The 24,833-nt window shown below is 40.6% G+C and overlaps 1 protein-coding gene across 9 annotated transcripts in view; it reads left to right on the top strand.

Annotated features, from left to right (window-relative positions):
- The first annotated feature begins 3,373 nt into the window (after positions 1-3,373).
- Positions 3,374-24,833, top strand: part of COL14A1 (collagen type XIV alpha 1 chain) — a 115,208-nt gene continuing 93,748 nt past the window's right edge. For 6 of the 9 annotated variants that reach the window (XM_032132291.1, XM_032132308.1, XM_032132300.1 and 3 more), the window contains exons 1-5: positions 4,055-4,305; positions 7,116-7,237; positions 12,856-12,972; positions 14,076-14,219; positions 17,315-17,401. In XM_032132291.1, coding sequence (XP_031988182.1) covers positions 4,070-4,305; positions 7,116-7,237; positions 12,856-12,972; positions 14,076-14,219; positions 17,315-17,401 — 706 coding nt within the window. In that variant the 5' untranslated portion in view covers positions 4,055-4,069. Of the gene's footprint in view, positions 3,397-3,607; positions 3,759-4,054; positions 4,306-7,115; positions 7,238-12,855; positions 12,973-14,075; positions 14,220-17,314; positions 17,402-24,833 lie in introns of those variants that run through there. The other 3 variants (XM_032132336.1, XM_032132328.1, XM_032132366.1) reach the window with 3 other exon arrangements.

The raw sequence follows: 24,833 nt of genomic DNA on the forward strand, positions 1-24,833 counted from the left end.
CTCATTTCCAAAATCTAGTGAAAAATGGCATTTATGGCATTCATTAGTATATGACAAAAGCCAGAGAAATATTCTAAGTATATCCTAAAAAGCAGAAAATATGAAAAAAAAAAGATAAGGATTGAAAATTACAGTGCAATTCTGCCCCACAGCCACCAAAAACATCCATTATTTTGTTTTCTGTTCAGTTTGCACAAGTACTGCTGCTGGTGATCCATGGCTTGGTTTAATCATACCATTAGATGTTCAGCCAGCTCACTTTGAGGTCGTGAGGCTGCACTAATTCTGTTGCTGCTGTGATGGATTAATGGAATTGTTTCCAGCTGTATTTCCAATATCATTGCCATGTAATCCTATTTATAGAAATGTTGCAGAACCTACACTGGCCAAGCAAAAGATGATCCATATCTTGCTGATGTGAATACTTTTAAAATGTGGTGACTGTAAATTGTTGTAGTGCTTTTGAAATCACTGAGGCTTGGCCGATTCAAAATAGTGGAAAGTAAATTTATGGGGTCAATTCACAATCAGTAAATTAATTCTTAAAACTCAAAGGCTTTTTGTTTGTTTGTTTTTAATGGAAGACAAGAAGGAAACATTGGTAAATCATTTGTAAATTAAGCATACTGTGATCTTACTCTATCTCCAGATGTGCACATTATACAAACTCTTTCAAGGAATCTTATAATTTTTACCTTGAAATTGTGAACAACAATAGTTCTTCCTTGGAATAATGCAAGGAGATCTATGGTGCCTTCCAGAGAAAGCTGAGTAAACTCAATGGTAATAAGTATCATTAGCACTAAAAGTGGTCAGATAATGTTAAAATAGCATTGTAAATAAGGAAAATAAAAGGATACTAAAATCAGCCGAGTTACACTTGAAAGCACACACTTTGCATAATCTTAAAATATTAATTTAAATTCTGATGCAAACAGGTGAATAAAAACTAAAGTATCAAGACATTTGAAGGCTACAAAGAGTTACAGAATCTATTTACCCATCAGTGAAATCCTCAAGACCTTTCTCTATTAAGTCACAATACTCCAACTAGCTGCAGCCACAGGATGGTGCTCATGGACTTTAGATACCACATTTTAAATCTGGGAGGAGGGTAAAAAAAAAAATAGCGAAAGAGGGGGAGCCAGACTCTCCCCTTGGCAGGCTGTTCCTTTCCTACCCTGAAATACATGAGCCAGGAAGCAATCGTGAATTGGGTTGATTTACCTCCCTACATTTACCAAGTCTTCAGGGGCACTGCAAATAGACTGATGCATCAAGGGAAGCCAGTAAATGTAATCTTTTTGGACTTCATCAAAGCTTTGATACTGTCTCTCACAGAATCCTTCTGGATTGTCCAGCACACAGCTGGATAACTGAGTTACGTGAGCAACTGGGTCACAGGTCAGGCAAAAAGAATTATAGGGTGACATCAGACTGGTGACCTGTCACTCATGGTGTTCCATGGGGCTCCATCCATGGCCCAGTTCTCTTCAACATCATCATTAATGACCTGGATGCAGCACTTGAGGGAATATTCAGTAAGTTTGCTGAAGACACTGAATCGTGAGGAGCCGTCAGCTCCCTTGAGGGCAGAGAGGCCCTGCAGAGAGACAAAACAGAGGACTGGGAAGTCACCAACTGTGTAAAGTCTAACAAGGGCAAGTGTTGGATTCAGCACCTGGGATGGGACAGCCCTGGCTGTGTGTATAGCCTGGGGTATGAGGGGCTGGAGCAGAGCTGTGGAAAGGGACCTGGGGATACTGGTCAGTGGAAAGTTGAACATGAGTCAGCAGTGTCCTGGCAGCCAGGAGGGCCAACCCTGACCTGGGAGGCATCAGGCACAGCATCGCCAGCTGGGCAAGAGAGGGGATTGTCCCTCTCTGCTCTGCACTGGGATGGCCTCACCTCGAGTTCTGGGTACAGTTTTGGGTGATACAATATAAAAAAGATATTAAGCTATTAGAGAGTGTCAAAAAGGAGGGCCATGAGGATGGTGAAGGGTCTGGAGGGGAAGTCATAAGAGGAGCAGTTGAGGTCACTTGGTTTTTTCTGTCTGGAGAAAAAGAGACTGAGGGGATACCTCACTGCAGTTATAACTTCCTTGTGAAGCTAAGTAGTGGATCAAGTAATGATGTTTTCACTCTTGTGACCAGATAGGACCCAAGGGAATGGCCTGGAGCTGAGTCACGAGAGGTTTAGGTTGGATATCAGGAAAAGGTTTTTTACCCAGAGGGTGTTTGAAAACTGGAAGAAGCTCCCCAAGGAAGTCATCACAGCACCAAGCCTGAAAGAGTTCAAGAAGCATTTGGACAACACTCTCGGGCACTCGGTGTGATTCTTGAGGAGTCCTGCACAGGGCCAGGAGATGGACTTGATGATCCTGATGGGCCCCTTCCAACTCAGCATATTCTATGATTCTATGATCTGTTTCCTGTTCTTCTGGGTATTACTGTTTAGCTAAATACATAAATTAGGGACTGAAAGAGATACAAACTGTGTCATATTTAACATCAATGAGCTGAACATCTTTTTGCTTCAGAGGAATTGTTATCTTGAAAGCTATTCTTCCTGACTGGTATGCGTGTTGGCCATTGCACACAGCTGGCAGTGTAATAGAAAAACTGCCGATGACAGGATCTAAGAATCTGGTAGATGCTTTTTATACCTAAGAGTGTTTTTGAACCTTGCTATAGAAAACGACTAGACTTAAGAGTTTTCTTTAAAAGCTCAAACACTTCTGCAGTTTAACTGGAAAGATATCCATGAACTATGAATTTGGACAAGAATCCGCAGGACTGGGGATCCTACTCAGCAACAGAAGGTCCTACTTTACACTTAGTCATCTCCTTGTGACTCACTGCCTTCTCCTTCCCTAGAAGGGGCTCCTACTTACATTAAGAAAGTATGCACATCTCTGTATCACCTACGCCTGTTTCTTAACTTCAGTCCTTCAGTGATTTCGTTTGTAATTTTACACAGATGACCAGGCATGTTGTAATGAATATTTTCATTCACCTCTTAAATTCTCAGGACTTACAAACTTTGTGAATAGTAGCCTTAATTGCAAATTCAGTAGGATATACCACAGGGCAACTCATATTTCTATGGAAATATAGAATATAGATTCTGCCATTCCATGTACCATTGCAGTGTCTATCCGTATGGCAAAAAATGTACATATGTACTACAACACTTTTAATCAAGGTTTATACTAAGCCAGACAAGTATTGGAACACTTATAAATATTTCCCCAATGAGTCACTAATCCACACATCTCAATAGCTGGCGTGGGGAATACTTGCATTCCAAGCCGTACTGAGGAGTAGACAACTTCTAAATCATTTATAAACGAAGTGAATGAGAAACTTGGGAGAGAGGAAGATCAGTTAACAGGTAGCAAACCCAGAGGACCGAGGACACTGGCAAGACCAGCACCTGCCCATGGAATGCTGCCCGCGCCCCCCGGCCCTGCCTCCCGCGTACCTGGCCGCGCCCCCGCCGCGGGGGTCGGGCTCGGGGGCGGAGGGTGGGATCTCAGGCGTCGTTTATGCATCTTCCCTCCCCCCCCCCCCCCCCCCCTTCCACCTTCTGTTCTATAATTGCCCGCCTCCTTTCGCTACCCTTTCGCCTTATCAGATGCGGAGCAGCCAGTGGGGAGGGAAGCGGCTCTCCCGCAGCCGGCTTAGCACCCGCAGCCCCGCGTGAAAACGAGCGGCCGCTCCCCGCCGGCCGCTCCTCGGCTGATGTCCGCACAGGTCGGTGTGCGCTCCGTTTCGTCTCCCTGGAGGGCTGGGGCGGGGCGGGCAGGGGTCGGGGCAGCAGCGGAGCGCTTCCCACCCACCTGCCCGGTCACCTCCGCGGCGGCAGGAGCGGGGCCCCAGAGGGAGAATGGGGCGACGGAGGAGGAGGTGGAGGAGTGGAAGGTGGCGATCTCGGGCTAGGACGGGGAAACCCCTTTAGAAACTCTTGCAAAGGCCTTACTTTTAAAACTGATAGTAATTAAAACCCAATCGGTCTCACTGTTGGTGGGGCGGAGGCTCTGGCTGCTGCCCGCGTTCCGCCGCGGATGCCTCCTCCCTCCCTCCCTCGCTCGGTGCCGCGCTGTGTCAGGGCAGTCGCTCCGCCCCGGCTCCGCACGGTGCCTTCTTCGTGGGGCTGCCCGGGCCGGCGAGCGCGTCCCCGCTCCGTGCCGGCAGCCCCCGGCTCTTACGGGGCCCGTTCCCCGCCTCAGCTCCGCGGAGACAGCGAGCTCCCCGCTGTCCCTCCCTTGACCTGGGGCAGGGGGCACTCGGTTTCACACGGGTGGGTGCTGGTGGTGGGGGGCCCCCGAAGAGGAGTCGGGGGTCAGGAGCAGAGCCTGTGAGCCGCGGCCGCCCGGGCCAGGCTGGGGCCGCGCTGCGGGGCTGTGGAGAGGCGAGCGGGAGAGCGCGGCCCCGATCTCCTCCGCCTCCTTCCCGTCTCCGGGGCCGGGGCAGGTCGCACTCCGGCTTTGCCCAGCGGGACGTCGACCCAAGGAACGTGAGCGTGTTCCCGGGCAGCGGGGCCACGCCGCTCCGCAGCGAGACACCGACATAGAGGAAAAACCCCGACTGACCTGCCCGTCCCCAGGCGGAGAGCCAGGGCTGCGCGGAGGCGGCTCAGCCTCCTCCCCTGGGCTGGACGCGCGGAGCCGGGGCAGTGCGGAGCACGAGGGTGCGTGCCGCATTTGTCCCCCTGGGAGCTCTCGAGGGCGCGTCCTTCCCTCGGAAGAGGGTGCCCTGTTTCCAGGCCTGTGCCAGAAGTACTGGAGCCCAGCTGGGAGAGATGCTGTGCGGAGCCGGGCTCACCCCATGGCAGGCTTCTTGACTTGCGAGGGCTTGGTGTCTGCTCCCAGCGCTAGTCTGGCAGATAACTCATTTACCACATACTTACTAAAAGGTTAAATATATAAAAACCAGAAGGAATAGGATATTTGTTTTTAGTCCCAGACGATGTCAGCCACAAGGTGGCTGCAGAGGAGGGGTTTCCTTTCCTGGTTAAGTGAACCCTGACGTGCAGATCATTGCAGAGGTGAACTTGCGTGTAGTTGATCCAGCACCAGTTGTGTCTATTCCAATAAATCTTATTTTTCTGGCTTTTCTCTAAAAGCAGCAGTAGAGAATGTTTCTATCACAGGATTACCGGTCCATTAGTATTTATAGCTCTTTCTTTGGAGGAGGGTTTATATCAAATGTAGCAGATGGGGAATTGAGCCACCACTGTGAGTGAATATTTTAATGTCTGGGTTATTATGGATGGAAATCCACGCATTATCAGTGGTAACTGCCTGGAAGAATGAGTTGTTTGCTGTCGTTTGAAGAGTCTGTGTTTACTTGATCCAGGTTGTATTCCTGAGTGAGGGGAGAAGCATCAGTACCTAACATGAGATAAATGTTGAGGTGGATTTCAGCCTGTTTTGAGATACTCTTGGTTCCTCCTATTGCCTGTCACTAGGCAGCTGGTGATTGTGGTCCTTGGGTGTCCTTTGGTTCATGTAGTAGGAAGCCTGGGAACTTTCCACTGGTTTCTGAATTCTGTCTGGAGGATGGGTCTAAGAACTCTGCGTAGCAATATATAAGTTCCTGGTGCACATATTTGTTTTGGGATCTAGGTATTTGCCTCTGTCTTGAGTGATTTATACTGTAAGAGATGGATTCCAAATATATGTTTAAGTAATGTGAAATTTGTTGATAATTTGGTTGAAACTTTGATAACCTCCTGTGGAGATGGAATTTACAATGTGTAATCCCCACATATCTTTCTAGGAGTTGTATCAAGCATCCATGACTGGGATTTGTGACAGTAGACCTACCAAGTCCTCAGATAACTATAGCAGGTTGCAAATACTCAAAGAGAGAAGGGGATGTAGGTCTTATCTTCTTCTGTTTAATAACGATTGAGGTACTTCAGTCTGTGTTTTATATTAGATAGTGGATGAACCAGTTGCTTTGTGCCTTCAAGACAAGGAAAACATGGAAAGCTAGAGCAGTGATGGTACGTCAGGAATATTAGAGAAAAGGACACAGGAGGTAAATGGGAGAAACCTGAAAAATGGAAATACATAAACCAAAACTTAAGTAAACCTTCAGATGCTCTTTGCTGACAGCAAGAACTCTACTATTAATTATCTTAATTTGTTTCTCCTGTAGAATTTTAACAGGAGTGGACAGCAAAAAAATCTTCTTCTTGGCCCAGAAAATTGGCTAAAACTAGTGCAGTTGAGTGAAGTTGAGTGAAAGACAAATGTTTCTAAGTATGGTGCTAGGCACATGTTGATGTATCTTGAGAGATACTTCTGTATGACTTGAAATCTACTGGAAAGTGTTAAAATACATGTTCAGATGATGAAATTGGTACTGTTTTTAAGCCAACTTCTATGGACAGATAAATTACCCATTCTGGAACTTGCCCTTTGGCACCAGAATTGTAAACCAGCTAATTCACCTAGGAGGACTTCTAGTATTCATGTACTGCTGCATTCTTAAGGGTTGTTTTTTCCTAACTGGTTAAGTTAGTGTAAATGGTTTTGACCATGATATTACCTACTGTAAGTGCAGATAGTCCAACAGAGAACACAGGATAAGCTGAATAAGGTAGAAAAAGGAAAAAGAGAGTAGGCTGTAGAGGACAATGAGAAGAGGACTTGAGTTCCTTCAGAACTAAGTTCTACCTTTTTTAACAAGTTTCAGAGTTCTTTGCCACAGGTATCTTGGTAAGGTTCTTACAAAACTGGGTTGTATAGAGATAAATGTTGTACTTTGTTATCTACAGCTTACTCTATTTCCAATGCTTGTGTATGATTAGTAAAGAATATAGAATTTCTTTTTAGATGGGCGAAGTTTTCAAAACTGCTGAGTAGCCCAAGTGGGGTTCTTTGTCCCTTTCAGGTAAAATGTGCTTTGGACATAAAACTGCTACCAGGAAATTTTGTTTCCACTGATGTCTGTGGTGAATTCCTTTTTGTTTGTTTGCTTTATTTGCTTAAGGTTTTTTTATTTGTTTTAATCGAATCCAGATTTTCCCCACAATTTTCATTAAAGTGGATGCCTTCTCTTTGCCTGTTTAGTAATTCTTTTTGTTCCATGTGTTTTCAGACCTGCTGATACTGTGTGTATCGAGGGGAAGAAGATGCTTTGTCGATATGAGATACAGAGCTGTTTTCTCTTGGCTTTTCTAGCTGTCACAGCTTTTTTCATCAGTGATGTCCAGGGCCAAGGTAAATCATAAATAAGATGGAGCTTTTCACTCTGATGTGCAGAAATAGACTTTTTATTCCAAGTGCAAGTGTTCACATCTTAGTAGGATGTGAATCCATTACTACTGAAATGAAGCAGGAATTTTGCTGCTGATCTCGGGGAGCAGGTGGGAGTAGAATTATATCTTCATGTGTGCTCTTTGAACCCAATATCTCAAATAGCATAAATATTTGTGCAAATTCGTGTGTCTCAAAATGAGTTATATGCAACATTTTTTTTACTCCTATTAACATGAAAGCACTTATCAGAAATTGCTTTTACTGTCCTCTGTGTAATCAAGTAAGTTTGAAGGCTCAGATATGGTATTAAGCTTGTATGGAGTATGTATTTTTTTCTCTTTTGGAACAGTAGCTATTGTAGTGCTTATATCATTCCATATTGCACAGATCTGTTAAATGTCACAGACTACTTCTGCAGCTTTTAAAATGAAAATCTCCTTTGTGAGTATTAAAGGATACTGCTGGGATTGTTAGGCTTACATACTTGTTGGATTGTACTGACAGTGGCTTGACTGCTAGAGAAAATTTATCCTATTGCTTGGGGAAGGAGGGAGGATGAATACCAATGAGTTTTTATGATTTCTAAAGAAAGGCATTTCTCTCAACCTCAGATTTATGTAATCCCTTTGATATGAGACTGCATGGGCATAACCAGGAGCAGAATTGGATCCTGGGGTCTTCTAAAGTGTTTTGTATAATGCATTATTCATGAACATATTCAGAGACTATTGGCAACGTGAGGCTTTTAAAATCCTGATAATGCAAGTAGCAGTGTTGTCCAGTCTGCGTGGCACTTGAGTGCTGGGGAAGCATACCATCTTGGATGTTTGGAAATCTGTGAGCATTTTACAAGCCTCTCCCAGAACTTAGGGACACGTGTAAGCTGCAATATATGATGTTGGCGATGTGAGGTGAATCAAAAAATGTATGTTCCCGATGTTCAGTGCATCAATTCTGGTCAGAAATGAAGTCCAGAATGTTTGTGACTTAATGAGCCAATAAAGCAAAGCATATGGTTAGTCCTTTCTCTGTATTTCAGTCCTAATACATATGGTTAAGATCTGCAAAACAGGACTGGGGATTGCGATCCATCTCCAGAAAGTTTTGCAAAATTCCTGGATGTTGGAAAACTGTGTTCTTCTCTGCTTTTTTTTAAACTTTGATTCAATCAGTTATAGTTGGAGTTTTCTCCCTTTAATATCAATACAATGAAATGAAGGTTAGAGAGAGTTTCTTTTCCACGGTAATCACACCAGCAGAAGTTAGAGTTGGTGAATTTATTCTTGATGGATAAAGAACAATACTTCCCTTGTTATTAGGTTCTTCCAACAAGCATCAGCTATGAAATGCTGTCAGCAGTGTGATACTAAGCTAAGTGGACTGTTTCCGTGGCCCAACATGACTGTTATTCTATTGAATGAGGTGATATGAAGTCTCTATTCCATGCTCACAGGAAAAAAAATCTCTTGGTATACTTAAAGTAATAAGATGTTTCTCCAATTCGTTCTTTTCTCAAGGTTGCCACCTCTTGCAGTAAGCTCTTCATGCAGTTGTCTAGCAATTAACAATTTAATACAGTTTGTTTGTCTGTTTTAAGGAACTACACTCTGCCAAGGTGTAGGAAGAGCTGGTATTAGTTCCAGCTTGTGTTTCCTTCCTTTGGCAAAGATGCTCAGGTAAATGTGTGTAATGTGACTTCTTGGAAAGGAGAATATGGTTGTGAGACTGAAGCCAACGTGCCTGAAGCTACAAATTATCCTTTCAGAGAAGCTGTGTGGTTCAGTCTCATTTTTTGCCCTATTGCCTTATAAACCACATAGTGCTGTTTGGTTTTTACTCAACAACGATTATTTTTTCAGCACTGCTGTTTCTTCCCCATTCAATATAATGTATAAATAACATCTTTTGTCTACTTATGTTCTTATATAGTACATGAAAATGGAGATGGGCAAGAAAAACACTTGGGAATTTTTGATTTATTCATAAAGTAACTTGCCTTGAGACTTTTTCTGTATTTAAAGACAGAAACTTTTCTTTATGTAGCAATAATTTTCATGTATTACTACTGTAATTGCAAAGTAATTGCAATTTTTAAGTTGTTCAATTCTTATGACAACAGTAAATTGGAAGCCACAATATTTAGTTAGTATCCAAACTCGGACTATTGGATGTCTTGGAGAATTGTCCATAAGCAATTTATTGTATTTTTCCTTTCCCGTAAGAGTTGAAAGCATTCTTTCCCTAGTTGTCCATAGGAGTTATGTGTTTGGAGTGCTTATTTACCTGGTGGCACAAACCAAAGCCTTGAACTTGTCAGTTTTCTTTTGGGTGACTGCTCTAATGTTGCTGACAGCCATTCTCTTTGCATTCCTGTAAAACCACTTAATGAGATCTAGCTACTGATTTTTATCAGTTAACTGACTCAGCTTGGATTAATTTTTTTCCCTTTCTGCAAGAAGTGAGATTTTTTTTCCACAGACAATAAAGGTCCAAAGAAATAAAGATATCCTCTTCAGGTTGGTGAATGTGTAGTAATTCCCATCAATATTTTGTTGTCTGTTTGAGTGTTAGATTTTTAACTTCCTTAGCTATATGTACTTTTCTATGCCAGAACATTAGTCTTTGCACAACTGAGACACAGTCAATTATCTGTCTAGTGAATAATTATTTTCTTTCTTATGGTTTATTGCTGTGTGGGAATGTCCTTTCCGCTGCACTGCTGCCTTTGATACAAAAAGTACCCAGTGAAAATGAACCAGTTATGTAAAGACTATTCTGGCACAACTTTTCTAGTCTTTCACATTGTAACTCTGTAGTATACAAAAAAACTTCTGGTGATTGTGTCCTTCTTTGCTTGTAAGATCTGTGATTGTTTAAGGGCTCAAATATTTACCTGTTTTGGTGATGGCTAATAGCAATTAGGCCAGAACTATGCTTCTTTGTTAGAAGGTGCTTTCATAAACTGTCAAGTTGAAAGTAGGATGGAAAGAAATGATGGGGAAGGAAGAAGATGGCAGAGAAAATGAACTCTGAAATTCTAAGACATGATTGGGGTGGTTTTTTGTCAGTCCTTGGTGTTTCTTTGTTGCTCTCTGCTCTGTTTCTTAATCCCCATACAAATTTACCACTTAATCCCAGTAAAATCTGCAGCATTTTCGCACTTGCATACAGTCATTATTTAAAAGTTTATTTTCTATTCCTGAGGTAAAATAATAAAAGAAATTGTATTTTTGCAAACTTCTAGGTATGATTTGTCACTCTTGTTCATTCAGCCCCAATTTATTGTGATTTATGTATAGCTCAAAAGACACAATGAATCTTGAGAATGAATTAAAAGCTTTAATCCATAATTACAGTCTGCTTGGCTTTAAAAACTTTTTGCCATAGTCTCTATCATGTTTTTACAATTATAGCATGCTGAATGTTCTTGCAGAAACCTGCCTAGCAAAACATTTTGCAGTAGGAGGGCCAAATTTTCAAAGAACCAGTGTTGTATTTGCAGTGATTCCTGCATATGCTCTTGCTGACAGCCTCTTTCTTTCTAAACTTCATGGAGGTGACAGGCAGACTGAAGATCAGGTCTGACAAGATTGTGCCCAGCAACTGAGGAAATGCACGGGTTGGGTGTAAGCCCAGTGCTGCAAATCAGAACAGCTTTGAGTGTGTGGAGTTCATGTGCTGCCTGCTCCTTCTGTCCCCTTGCCTGTCCTCTTGAGCTTGTTCTCTGAAGTCTTTGAGAATGCGGAGGTGTTGCCAAGCTGTTCTTGATATGTACTCTCTCTTCTATGTTCTGGTGTTAAGTCCCTCAAGGAAGAGAACTGCAGAGCCTGCTCTTGGTCTGACAAAACTTGCTGCTTGCCGAATGAGAGGCTGGATGCAAGGGAATACATCTCTTGTATTAAACCTCCAGATTATTACTTCTAAGATCCAAAATGTATTTAATAGTAGATGACATGAAAAAACATGCACCCCCAAATCTCAAAAAAACTACAGCCTGCCTCGTTCCTTCTTTCTTCCCCCAAGCTGCTGGAAAAAGTAGCATGTAGGAAAATGTAATCGGTTCAGTACAGGTCTTTGGCTGCTGCTGGTGCCAGAGCTGCATTGGCTGTAGCAGGTCAAATGGAGAGGCCAGAGATTGTTGGCCAGCACATTCTGCCTATTGACTCAGATGCTCCATGAGCTGTAATCCTTAAATCTCAGAAATATCATGAGACTGTTGGTTTATTATACCTAAAGGACCAACAAACTGTGGGTGTGAGCATAGTCAATTAAGAGCAATCTTAGCCCTGGGGAAAAGAAATTGCCACTTACCTGCTTCCAATAATTTCCCTGATTTCTTAGACTTACTAAAAGAAACCTTAAGGATGTAGTGGCAGAGGCACCAAGGGTTTGGAAAATGAAGGAGACTGTTCAGGGGGCTGTGGAGGCAATGGGAAGAGGAGGAGTAAGGCTGGAGGTGTTTAAAGTTTTCTAGCCCTTCTGTTATTCAACCTCTGGGTAGCTTCCCCAGCTGCCTTTCCCTGTAGATCACTTTTTTCTCTGTGAGCCAAATTATATTCAAATATATGAAGATTTCCCCTTGTCAACAGCCTTGGATAGCCCAGACTGCACTGCCAGCTGCTCTGCTGCAGTTCTTCAGTGAAGAAGGGATGTGCCTCCCTGAAGCAGAGCAGGTTTTATAGAGTATGGTCCAGCATCAGTGGAGTTTGACTGAGCAGTCGGATGCAAAACTGTGAAAAACTAGTTTATGTGCAGAGATACAAAGTTGCTAATATTATGGTAACAACATGGGGCAGTTTTTCCATTTGTTTTTGTGTGAGTTGCTTCCCTGATTATCATCTCTTTCTCAGTCATTTCATGCTTTTATTTATTTCACCTGCTGCTTCAGTTAAAACCCAGAAACCTAGGTGATGGCACAATATAAATAGAAGCCAAATTTTACTTACCATCCAGATTTCCCCTGTCTAAGTCTTGACTTGCCCGTGCATGCCTGCTGGTCTTGATGAGACTGAAGCAGTGTTTGCAGCTGCCAGGCTTTGTGCTGCCTAAGCCAAAATTTGCAAATTGGGCAGCTGATGTTCCCTTTGCTTTGTGCATGCCTGTCTTTTCTCTTGGTTATTCTCTCCTCACAAGGATTTGAAAATTTGGCCCTGGGTGACATTAAATATGGGGAAATGCCCACAGTGATGAGAGATAGAGGAGTGTAGATCATGCATATTTTCAGTGTAAGCAAGAGAGCAATTTAAATTCCCATATATTAACAAAGAGCATTTTTATTACCAGCTTTGCCTGCTAAACTAGTGTCTTAACATCTAACATTGTTTGTCTTTCTGTCCTCTGCTGTTAGGTTGTTTAGTTTGTTTTGTAAAGAGATAAATAAAAGGTCTGTCTGAGGGAAGTAGTGCACCTGGGGATGTCCTTTTACAAACTAATAAACTCATGTATGTGACATTTTAAATAACTCGCATCCTTTACCATTAAAATTTTGTGTTGTCTTCCTATATGTGTTTATTTTTGTTTGTTTAAAATGGGTTACTTTTATTTGAATTTGAAATGTTGTTTTCTTTCCAAACTTGCAGTGTCCCCACCAACAAGACTAAGATATAATGTAGTGAGTCCTGACAGTGTACAGATCTCTTGGAAAGCCCCCAAGGGGCAATTCACTGGATATAAACTTCTTGTCACTCCAAGTTCAGGTAAAATCTGTGTATTCTCTTTTAAGGTGAAAGAACTGTGTTTCTAAGGCTTAAAAGATTTTCAGAGTGTAGTGTCATCCTCCAAGATGAAGAAACTGTGAGCAAGCTTTGGATAATGAAGTATTGGCTGGTCAACAGAAGAGAGATTGATTTCACTAGAGGGTTGTCAGGCACAGAAAATGGGAATCGAATGCTTAAGGTGGCAGAAGTGGGTCAATGCTGGTTATGCTTCATGTGTAGTCTTTGGGAATTGTCACTCATCATCTGTCTTTACCTTTCTTCCAGTAGGGTGTAAGGAAGTCTAGGAAGTGTTCAAGGGAAAGCATTGGAATCCTAATTCAGTCAAGCTGTTAAGGTGGATCTCCCTGTCCCTTATCCCTTAGTGAGCTCTCCAGAAAAGATCAAAAAGAACTAAAAAAAAAAAGCAATCTTTAAAAATTTTTTGAATGAAAACTTGAAAAAGTAGACCACGAAGTGGCTGTGTAGAGCTATAGAGGTCCTACTTCTATACATTTAAAATTAAATTTAACTACAGAAACAGTTTTAACATACAGCTAAAATATGTCTTTGTACATATTTGTATGCAGTCTTTATATATAAATAGGCATAGAAATGTTCAATATTTGTATTTATACATGAGAATTTCCTTGCCCAAAGAAAGTTGGCAAAGAGAGTGTTCAGAGGTGATGTGGGTATGGCAGGATCGAAACTGGCAGCCAATCAGAGAGCAAAAGCCTGTTGGTTTGATGTTACCAAACTTGACAGATTTTTGTAAAATGTGTCTTTTTTTCTTACTTAATGATTTTGCTGGACACCATGGCTGTTTCATGAGGCCCAGATACAACTTCTGATCTTAAGAGTGTTTCTGTTTAAGAAAACTGGTTAGTCTGCCCAGCTTGTTGCTTTTCTGGGATGGTCTCTGGTCTGGCTGTATGGGTATTTCCAAAAGTGGAAAAAGTGGGAATACTTAGGTCATGGTAGAGGTTATGGTATTTTTAAGTAGTTTAATTTTATGTTTAATTTATTTACATTTACTGTGCTATAAGAAAAGCAAACAAAGTTATGTATTTGTTGGATTTTTTTTTTTGTCTTTTCTCCTGTAGGTGGAAAAACGAATCAATTAATTCTTCAAAATACTGCAACCAAAGCAATTATTCAAGGTCTCATTCCAGATCAAAATTATGCCCTTCAGATCATTGCGTTCAGTGAAGACAAGGAGAGTAAGCCAGCACAAGGCCAGTTCAGAAGTACGTGTCTCTTTATGGCTGACACACACATTTTATCAGATATTTAATGTAACTTTTGAAACAATAACATGTCTTACACAAAGGGGGATGATGGAAAAACAGTTTTTTCTGTGGTGGAAGGAAAATCAAAGCCATGTATTTTAACTGGTATAAGTACAGGTGGAGGCTTGAATTGATTGCATAGTACATTCTTGCATTGGGCTGTCTTTGTTTCCATTGGATTGGCATCCCTTTCTTCCTCATTTCATTAGGAAATTAGCTGGTTATTTCATGGAAAGAATCTTCAGAGAGTGGAAAGAAATTTCTATATTCTGATACTTGAAATATTTCCTTTTTATTAGAACAATATTGCAGCTGTGCCAACTGGCAACTAGTTGCTAGAAAGGTTGATTTCTTATTGGTCTTCAGTGGTCAAATATATTTACAAATTTAATTTTTTATATGATCAAGATATGGTCTTAACATCTATATCATAGTGATATATATATATATATATATGTCTTATCTGATTTATCTTGATCTTAATGCTAAACATGTTAAATATGATTAGTGGAGATTTGGTTGATAAATACAATAATGTGGCAGTGTAGGAGTACAGCTGAAAGCAAACTGAATTCCCTGACACTGAACTTTTCTCACTGTCATTGCTAAATCACCTTTCTCTTAAAACCAGCACAAAACAAAATATTCTGAATACTTGATGTGGTGTGTATCAAAGTCCTTTTAGCTTTTCATCACCACAACTGTGTATTTACTGCCTTAAGTTCTGTCCTGGGTAGGAAACCCACAAAACCACAGATTACTTTAGCACTAAAGAGAAGCCCACAGAAGGCTACAGTAAATTCTATAATAGTAGGTGTAGCTGTATTTTAAATGGCCTTTAGGAAAAGTAGAGCTGGCAACTTGATTTAAAAATATGGGGATTGTGTTCTATTTAGTATATTCTCTTTGCTGCACGTGAAAACATGTACTTAAGGCTGGAGTTTCATTTAAAAACATGATGCCTTGCATGAGTAAAACCAGATACAGTATATATACAAATCCTTTTTTTGCTCTCCTAAGTTTTTTTTCCTGTTCTCTGACATGTGGCCACTAATTCTTGAGATGAAAAAAGGTCAAATATATAAAGAGTTTTGAGAATATCATCTGGTTTAGTGCATTGGAAGTATGGTTTTAATGCTGTTGAGTTGTAACTGATGTACTAAGAATTCTCAAGCTTACAATAAAATTTTATTGTCAAAAGAGTATTTCTCTTTATATAGCCAGCTATACATTCTTATTCTAGTACTAGTGTTTAATGAACTAAGATCAATGGGGATTCTTTTCCTTTGAAAATGCAGATGTAAAAACACGTGTTAGATAAAATCTTTGTCTGTGTAAATATTTGAGTAAAACTGGTGTCTTGGCTTTTCTTTCTTCGTGGTTAGAATTTTGATAGTTCCCAAATCCAGAAATCTGTCAGGATGTGACCAACTTGTCTCCTTTGAACATTTTCAGACTTTTGTACCATTTTTCTGGAGACTAGCCTCTCAATAGCACTAGCATTAGAGGAGGCCAGCTCTTGACCTTGCTCTTGGCCTTTTCTCAAAGGAATGCTCCTAGAAGGATAAGCAACAGCATCCTTTTTGGCTGATATTATTCTGGTATTTTACCTCTCGTTTGACTTAGTCAGAGTCTTGTTCACTTAAGGATTAAACCCAGACTTCCAATTAAGACCTGGTATCATTGTGGCATTATCTATAACCCAGCTAATAACCAAGATCTGCCTTGGTAAAAACTGAATCCCCAGCAAGCTTGTGGACTTGAATTTGCTCCTGAATCAGTTTCACAATTGTTTGCTAAAGGCAGAAGTGATACACAGTCACACATGCTGTATTAATAAGAAGAGGAGTCAAAACTTCAGGGTTTTAGTTCTCACCTCTGTACCTGGAGTGTGAGCACTGTAGGTTCTGCAAAAGGTTGTCATACTGAGAAGATCACATTCAGGTGTTTGGCAGTGGTTCACTGTCTTCCTTAGAACTTAGTCTTGTGATTGATTTTGGATTGGAACTTGGAGCACTCCTGGTTGATTCAGATATTCCACATACTGTTGGGTAAATTGGTGAAATCCATTTGACTTTGGTTCCACTAATGCACAACAGAGTGTTTGTACTGTCTCTCTTGCATAGTCAAGAGACAGATAACCTCCTTTCATGCCCTCACAGTGTTTTTTTTGAATGATGTAGCACAGAGAGACTTTGGTCCTGGCTGAGGCTCAGTTCCTGCTTGGATGAATGTCAGTCATAATCCAATTTTACATAAAATAAAAAGTGTAATTATGGTAGAATTTTATTTTCTGTGGAAGATATTCTCCGTTTCATTGTTTTAAGCTTTTCCTGGCTGTTGCAGACAGCTGGAGTATGGATACCAATTACCATTCTAAGGAAATTCTGGAAGGGGTTTTTCTTCCCAATATGTGACTTTAGCAATGATTTTGTCAGAACCTTTCAGACTGTTAGTAGAGCAATACTGGCTACTAATGTAATATAGGAATTGCTAACCAAATTGGATTCTGCTTGGCTGTTGTGAGAGATCTGGGACATAGTAAGGGAGATATCCCACCCACTTGTGGAACAGGAAACTGTCTCAGCTCTGGAGCAGCCTTGAACTCATGGCGGTATTTGGTGCCCTGAATACAGGGCATGGGATCTAAGCTGATTCTGTAAAGAGGATAGTAACAGCTGGCTGATGTGCTTTTGTGTTGACTGACTTGGAGTGGGACTTTTCAGTGCTGGACTTTCCCCAGCTAGATTTGCCAATTTTCTGGACTGTATTTCCAGTGTGGGATCTTGTCTGCATGGGCTTAGGTGCTGATGTCACTATTTGGACTCTCCTGTGTGAAGAGAGTTTTGAGAACTTTAATGATGATAGAATGGGGAAAGGTCCATAAAAATAGTAAAGTCAAAGGGAGGGAGGGAAAACCCAGAAACAGTCACTCATTACCTAAGCGTATCTTCAGATGCTGTGTGCAACTACTTTATCAGGAAGAAGAAAATTATATGCTACTAACTGCATTGTTTCTAGATTAATTGATTTTTTCCCCCCTTACTTTACAGTTAAAGATATAGAGAGAAGAAAAGACACAAGTAAATCCAAGGTGAAGGATCCAGAAAAAACAAATGCGAGTAAACCAGCTCCAGAAGGTCAGATCATAACACATGTGACTTATGTGATATTCTGAAAATAATCAGCTTATTTATTTAACTTGGTTGTTTTAGAGATTTTCTTTAAGTCAGTACTTTAAATCTGGTTCCCAGTGTTAAATTAAATAGAAGGGAAAACCAGTATTTTCAGTAATATTGGAGAGTTGCTACAGAGGTATTGTTTTTAGTTCTATGCTTTGCTTTGCTTTTTTATAAATTCTAAATACCACCATGAATAGATAAAAATTATTAAAAAGTCATTTTAAATAATATTAAAATTATTAAAAACTGCTTGTACTTCCCCACTGGGTGCACTTTGAGTTAGCTAGTGAAAGAATTGTGTGGGGGTGTGTGTGTACATAATAACTTCATATTATATTGGCTGTGAGACAGACTGGCAGAATTAATTCCCACCTAAAGTCAAATTGATACTATTGTATAATTAGCCATTGTATAATATTGTATAATAACTTGATAAGTCTATCCTAGTTAGGCTGTATATATGAAAACATTTGAAACACTTAGAGGTAGGGGGGAAAAAAAGGAGTTAATTCAGTCCCATTGCAAGGAGCCAATCTTCTGGTGAAATGTGATACTGCTTGCCATGAGAAGTTTGTCTAGTATGGATGAAAATCTATTTCAAGCTTAATATACAGCTCTATTTCCTGTTATTCTAAAATTTGAATAGCATCTTCTTTATGAAGTAACCCCAACAGTGATTATTCCCTTCAGTGGTTATTTATGGTATACAGAACAAGCACAGACAAGAAGAGCTTGGAATGACCTTAAATAGTCTCTCTGTGAATAAGCTGGACAGTTTCAAGGATCCCATTTTCCCCTTCCATTTAAATCTGTCTCCAGCGATGCAAGTATCAAAGACCTCACCCAAAGCTTCTTGAAGCCCATGCAAATTTTTCTTCGGTGGATTTTTATTCTTACCACACATGGTTGTGTCATGTTGTATTTATTAACACTATGCAAGTTTGTTTCCATACAGCATTTCTCAAACAAAAACACCCTGGAATTCCAGTGGGTTCATTGGAAGAATGTTAGTGTTTGCAACACTAAAGAGACAAGTTGTACCTGCTAGCACATGACAGGGTAGTGGATAGGTGATCTTTCCTGCATTGTGTCTAGAGAAAGGCTGAGTTGGAAGAAATGACAGAACTAGAGAAGGAAAATGTGATTTGCTTTCTTAATGAAGGACAAGTGATAAAAGTTGAAGGAGGGAAAACTGGGCCTGTACTTGGAAAAAGTTGATTAAATGCAGACAGAGGAAAGTGTCTGCCAGACTACAGGAGAGAATTTATCCTTTTGTCATGGAGTAAGGGCAAAAATACAATTGGTGAGAGGAGCTTGGATCTGCAGTCTCTCTCTTTTTAGGATTTATGTTTACTCTTGAAGTCTTTAGCTTAGTCACCTTCCTCCTCCCTGCACCAGTTTTACTCACTTGAACTTTGTCAGTTGTATCAGGGCAGTTTGTATTAGAACAAAATACATCTCCATCCAGAACTTGTGAAAAGATACTGCCTTACACTTACTGTGGCAGGTTTTACTTGAAAACTGGGGTATGCATTTGAAACAAAGGCAAAACTTACAAACTTCTTGATCAGCAAGCCTGAGCATAAAAAAGAAAATATTATGCTAGTTTTTATAAATTCTTGAATTTGTTTAGCCCTGTTTCCAACTCAGCTATATGTTATTGTAAAGTAACAGACCTTTTTCCTCCAGTCTAACTATCGCATATTTCTTTGCTTTGCGCAATATGATGATTATTCAAAGTGATGGAGGTTCCAAATGAATGACTTCAGTGGGAGTAGGGTGAGATTCCAAGTGAAAACATTGGGCAAAAATAACAGCATCAGCAAAAAATGTGTAGTTGTAGAAATGTATAGGGGTAGAAGTGAATTCAGAACTGATACACAGGCAGTAATGGTACCAAAAGTTTCCTAGTTTAATATATAAAGACCATTCCACCTCAAATTGAAATCAGATCAAAGAAATAAGGAACAGTCTGAAATAAATGGATTAAAGAAATAAGTGCAAAATTTTATGGCGAAACCATGAATAATAACTTGATCCTCTGCAGATGTTTGACAGGAAATTATTTGAGTACGACCAAATGAATCCAGGCCAGCAGTTAATTGGTTTCATAACCATTTAGTGTATGGCTAAATTTGATGGGTTTAATAGCAACCCTGATACATTCTTGTGGCTGTGGTCAAGTTGGTTAGACCTTGGGAGCTAACAGTACAAAAGAAATTACTAGAATCATAGAATCGTTAGGGTTGGAAAAGACCTGTAAGATCATAAAGTCCAATCTTTGACCTTATACCACCATGTCCACAAAATCATCTCATGAAGTGCCACATCTGTTCAGCTGTTGAACACTTCCGTGGATGGTGACTGCACCAATTCCCTGGGCAGCCTGTTCTCATTCTTACCCTCTCTTGCTGTGATGAAATTTTTCATAATATCCAATCTGAATCTTCCCTGGTGCAACTTGAGGAAATTTGCTCTTGTCCTGTCCCTTGTTACCTGGGAGAAGAGACTGACCCCAGCCTGGCTACAGCCTCCTTTCAGGGGGTTGTAGAGAGTGATAGGGTCTCCCATGAGCCTCCTTTTCTCCAGGCTAAACACCCCCAGCTCCCTCAGCTGCTCCTCATCAGACTGGTGCTCCAGTCCCTTCACCAGCTCTACTCCCCTTCTCTGGACTCGCTCCAGCCCCGCAATGACTTTCTTGTAGTGAGGGGCCCAGAACTGGACACAGGATTTGAGGTGTGGCTTCAGCAGTGCTGAGTACAAGGGGACAATCCCTGCCCTGGTCCTGCTTGCCTGCAGGCCAGGATACTGTTGGCCTTGTTGGCCATCTGGGCACACGCTGGCTCATGTTTAGTCACAGTCAACGAGCACCTCCAGCTCCTTGTCCAAGGGCAGCTTTCCAGCCACTGTTCCCCAGCCTGCAGCACTGCATGGGGTTGTTGTGACCCAACACACTTGGCCTTGTTGAACCTCGTACCATTGGCCTTGGCCCATTGATCCAGCCTGTCCAGATCCCTCTGCAGAGGCCCCCCTACCCTCCAGCAGATCAACACTCATGCCCAGCTTGGTGTTGTCTGTGAACTTACTGAGGGTGTTATTAACATGTTTTTATAAAATTTTTAAATCTTTTTGATGGCAGCCAGGTTGAATTAGGTAGAATAATATCTTACCTGAGAACAAGAGCAATCTTTGCCCATAAGAAAAATTGAAAACAACCATTGTCCAGATTATTGTTGTCAGGGGTTGTGGCTTCTGCTCTTGAAGTGAAAGAGTTTCATAATTCACCAGTTATTAGTGTCAAGTTTTGATGTAAAGAAGTGCCTTCTGTGAACATCTGCCCCACTTGTTACGTAAGGATGCTTATTGGCATTAGTAGGCCAGAAAATCCAAAATCATTGTTTTGGGACAAAACTAATAAAGCACAGCAATGTACTTGTCAGTGAGTATGAAAATCATGTGAACTCTTTCAATATTACAAGTTTGTGCATTATGATAAGTTATGTATCCTGCTGATTTTCCTGAAAGTCACTACAGGCACATAATCGTATAAACTTGTTGTTTATAAATTCTTAGCTAATATACCTTCTTCAGGGTCACACAATAAACCCCAGAAATTTCTCTTTCAATTTCAATGGGACAAAGATTTCACCACAACCCTTCTTCTCCTATAAGCCAGCTCTTTGCTAAGAAATGCAACATGTAAATACCTGTACTCATGATTCTAGGTAGTTCCAGAGCATCTCACTCTTATTTTCATCTGTGGTTTGGAGGACTGATTATGTAGTACTGTACACTATTTAATTACCAACTGTCTAATACTCTGAGCTGTGCTGGGAGGTGTAAATGCCTTCTCCTGAACTCCCAAATCTACTTTCTTCTTCTGTCCTCAAATTAGATTGTTATGAGGGTTTTCCTCTGTCTTTATGGAACTTTGTCAACAGCTTGTGTGGCTTGCTAGAAATTTTTCCAGCAGCTTCAGCAACCTAGACTAAAATTTTCCATCTATTCTGTCCTACTCATTCAAGTAGTTTAAAAAGATTTACTCCTTTCCTGCTGTAAGTATTGTGCTCTTATCACAAGCAAACCTCCAGCACATATCCAGTAATGTCATGGTGCCAAATTAATTCAGGCTTAATGTCTAGCACTCATCCATCAAATGTTCACTTTATATTTGATTTCCAGAAACTTTCTGTAACTCTTCTGCACGACCACTTTCAAGTCTTGAATCTTCTTTCTATGTTTTTGAGAACCTGTCATTTTTCAGCTTAGTGATTTATCACTGCTGTGCACACTCATATTAATAATGTAAGAAGCCTTTTCTCTTTCTGTCTGTTAAGAAAAAGCTCACAGACACAGCTTCTTTCAGCACGCACTGATATTTGAGTACTTGTACCCTGGCTTCTCTCCAACTCCCTCGTGTACAAAGCTCTTTTCTGTACAGCGACAGGGGTTAATACATTCTGTGCCTTCTCAGATGTTTTATAGTTTCTCAGAGAGCCTCTATGAGTGATTGTCTAATCAAATCCCTTTGGGGAGGGGAGAATCACTGTGTTTTGACAATATCCTCTGGCAAATAAATGAGTATATCTTTTTCTGCAGAGCATTTCTCCATGTATCTGAACAGGATTTAGTTACCCATTTCAATATAAACAACAAAACACTGAGGCCAGTTTTGGCTGCATGCTTTTTGACTTGATTGTGGGGGTTTTTAGTTGAGAGGTGTGGTGGCTTAGTATAGGCTAGCAGCCAAAATCCCACCTAGCTGCTTGCTCATTCCTCTCCCCAGCAGGATGGGAGAGAAAAGAAGAACAGGAATGAAAGAGTTCATAGGTTGAGATAAAGACAGGGAGACTGCTTGCCAGTTACCATGGTAGGCAAACAGAGTCAAGTGGGGGAAGATTTAATTTATCCCCAGTTAAAAAATTTGCTAATGTGGGTAGTGGTAAACAAAAGAGACAAACATTAAAACAACAACTTTCCTTCCCATTTTCCCAGGCTCAGCTTGACCTCCTCCCAGACTCCTCTCCTCCTCCCTTGTTATCACTGCAAGTTACACTCAGTCCAAGTCCCTTCAGAGAGGAAGCAAGTGGTGCAAAAGGGGTGTTCAGAGGCTATGATCAGGGCCTAGTGCTTTCTCTTTGCCCTTCCTTTCTTCTCATACCTTTCTTCTCCATGTATGTCATTCACAGGCTGCAGGGAATATCTGCTCTCCTCTGACCTAGGAGTTCCCTATACTGTTTCTCACTCTTTTTTCCCCCTCCTCCTCTCTGTGCTTGGAATTTTTTTGTCCTTTCTTAAATATGTTTTCCCAGAGGTGCCACTGCTTGTCCATGGACACTTGGCCTCTTCTCAAAAAGGCCACCCCTGCAGCCTCTGTCCTGCCAAACCTGGCCACAAACACTCAATACCAAAGGTGCTCCATTAGTGCTTTACTGGAGTAAAGAATTTACACAGATACAGAATTAACCTTTCCTGTTTGGAAATGCCCTTACTCAAATCTCAAATCAAGATGAATTAGGACAACATAGAGCATGTATGGGTACGATTTCTCTTCTGAATCAGGTGTAGCAGGATAAGCCTTACCCAGTCTGTAGACATTCAAACAATGAGAATGTTTGAATGTCTGTAAAAGACTGTGATTTATATATGACAATGTTACAGTTACTTTCTCATTGCAAAGCGTGTGTAATATAGTCACACAGTAGGTATGACTGGAGAGGGAGGCCAGGGATCTTCATTGCACAGCACAGAACACGGTGGTTAGTTCAACCTTCCCAAATGAAAATCGTGTTTCACCCCAGAGCAAGTCCGTTAGGGGCAGGTGTGGTTTTTTCACTGGTTTCTATGAAAATCCAGTGCTTGGTGCTGAGCTAAAGTACCTGGGGGAACTGCAGCTTTTTCAATCCCTTAGGTGCCTCTTTCTGTTGGGAGTCACTTTTACCAGATGCCAAGAGCCAAACTGGTAGGACATTACTTGAGCTGTCTGAGCTGGTGGGGAGCCAACAGGAAGGTCTGAGAAAATGGGTGTTGCCATCCTGTTCCTTTGTTCCTTGCCCAAACAGAATATAGAGGAAGCTCTAGGAGAAACTGATTCACAATAAAAGCTAGATCTGAGTTTCACATTGTGGAAGACTGGGACCAGCAGGCAGAAATTTGGAACAGAGAATTTATAACTAATCTATTGTCCATGAGTATGGGAAGGACAAGTCAGCAATGGAAAATTTAGGTACTGGGTGAGTGAAAAGTAGCATAGAAATCGTAGTGGGCTTTAGAGATAGAAAAGCAGAAACTCTGTATAATGAGCTGTGTAATGCCATACCTTGTCTGCTACAGAGAATAATAGGTGCAGATGTCAGGTTACATTATCTGTATGTAAGTAATATAACCTGAACTAATGTTAAAAACAGTGAATAGTGGCTTCATGTGCCTTGATCAATATTCCTACATTTGTATATTAATTTAAATTAAAAAGTTTCTGAGGAAGAGGTAAAAATTACCTTTAAGGAGAAACAAATGTTTCTTTTGAAAGAATTTAATATTATTAATGACCTTTAGGGAATTTAACATTGTTACTGATATTATTTTTATTATTATTATGCACACAGAAATATACATAAACAAGTTATACATATAATGAAGAATAGATGCTCATTCAGTCACAGCTGCTTCTGAAACATGCTGTTTCTACTCTCCTTTTTTTTTCTTCACTACTCAGTGCTGCACAGAGAAGAGATTTTGGTTGTATTGTACTAAATTTCGAGGTTTTACCACTCTTAGGGTTTAGTATCATAAAGTGTCCTGGAAAGAGGCCTGAAGCCATCTGTCATGTGATACTTACCTGCTAAGTAGTAGTAACTATGCCTGCAGTTTCTTTCAGGTGAGTGTGATCTGCCAGTGCTCAGTTGCCTGCAAAAACTGTAGATATATCCAAAGTTATTATGTTTTGTGGTAGGATAGTTTTTGATAATTTTCTTGAACTTTCTGATGTATTTTACATTTTTAGGTTTTTTTATTAGTTTTTTTATTAGTAATTTACATTACTTGTACAATCTTTCAATGTAAATGTTTCTGAATGATTTTTTTTTCATAATGTATTTTTCATTCAGTGCTATGCACCTATCAGATAATGCGAAAGTCATATCCTTCCTCAAAATGCTATGGTATACTTGTCTGAGGTTTCTATTTTAATAGCTCTTGCAGTGAGGTGGAATCAGACTTCTTACAGTGATAGATATGAGGGGTGCGGTAAGCTTAAAAAATATACTGATTTGCATTCTTCTTTCAACATTCCTACTACATTTGATGCAAATGAGATTTGACGTTCACTTTATAGCTGTTGAATGGCACTACTTAAGCAGAGTAGGAAAAATCCACAGAGAGTTATATTAAG

Source organism: Corvus moneduloides, chromosome 1, assembly GCF_009650955.1.
Source record: "Corvus moneduloides isolate bCorMon1 chromosome 1, bCorMon1.pri, whole genome shotgun sequence".
Lineage (NCBI taxonomy): Eukaryota > Metazoa > Chordata > Aves > Passeriformes > Corvidae > Corvus > Corvus moneduloides.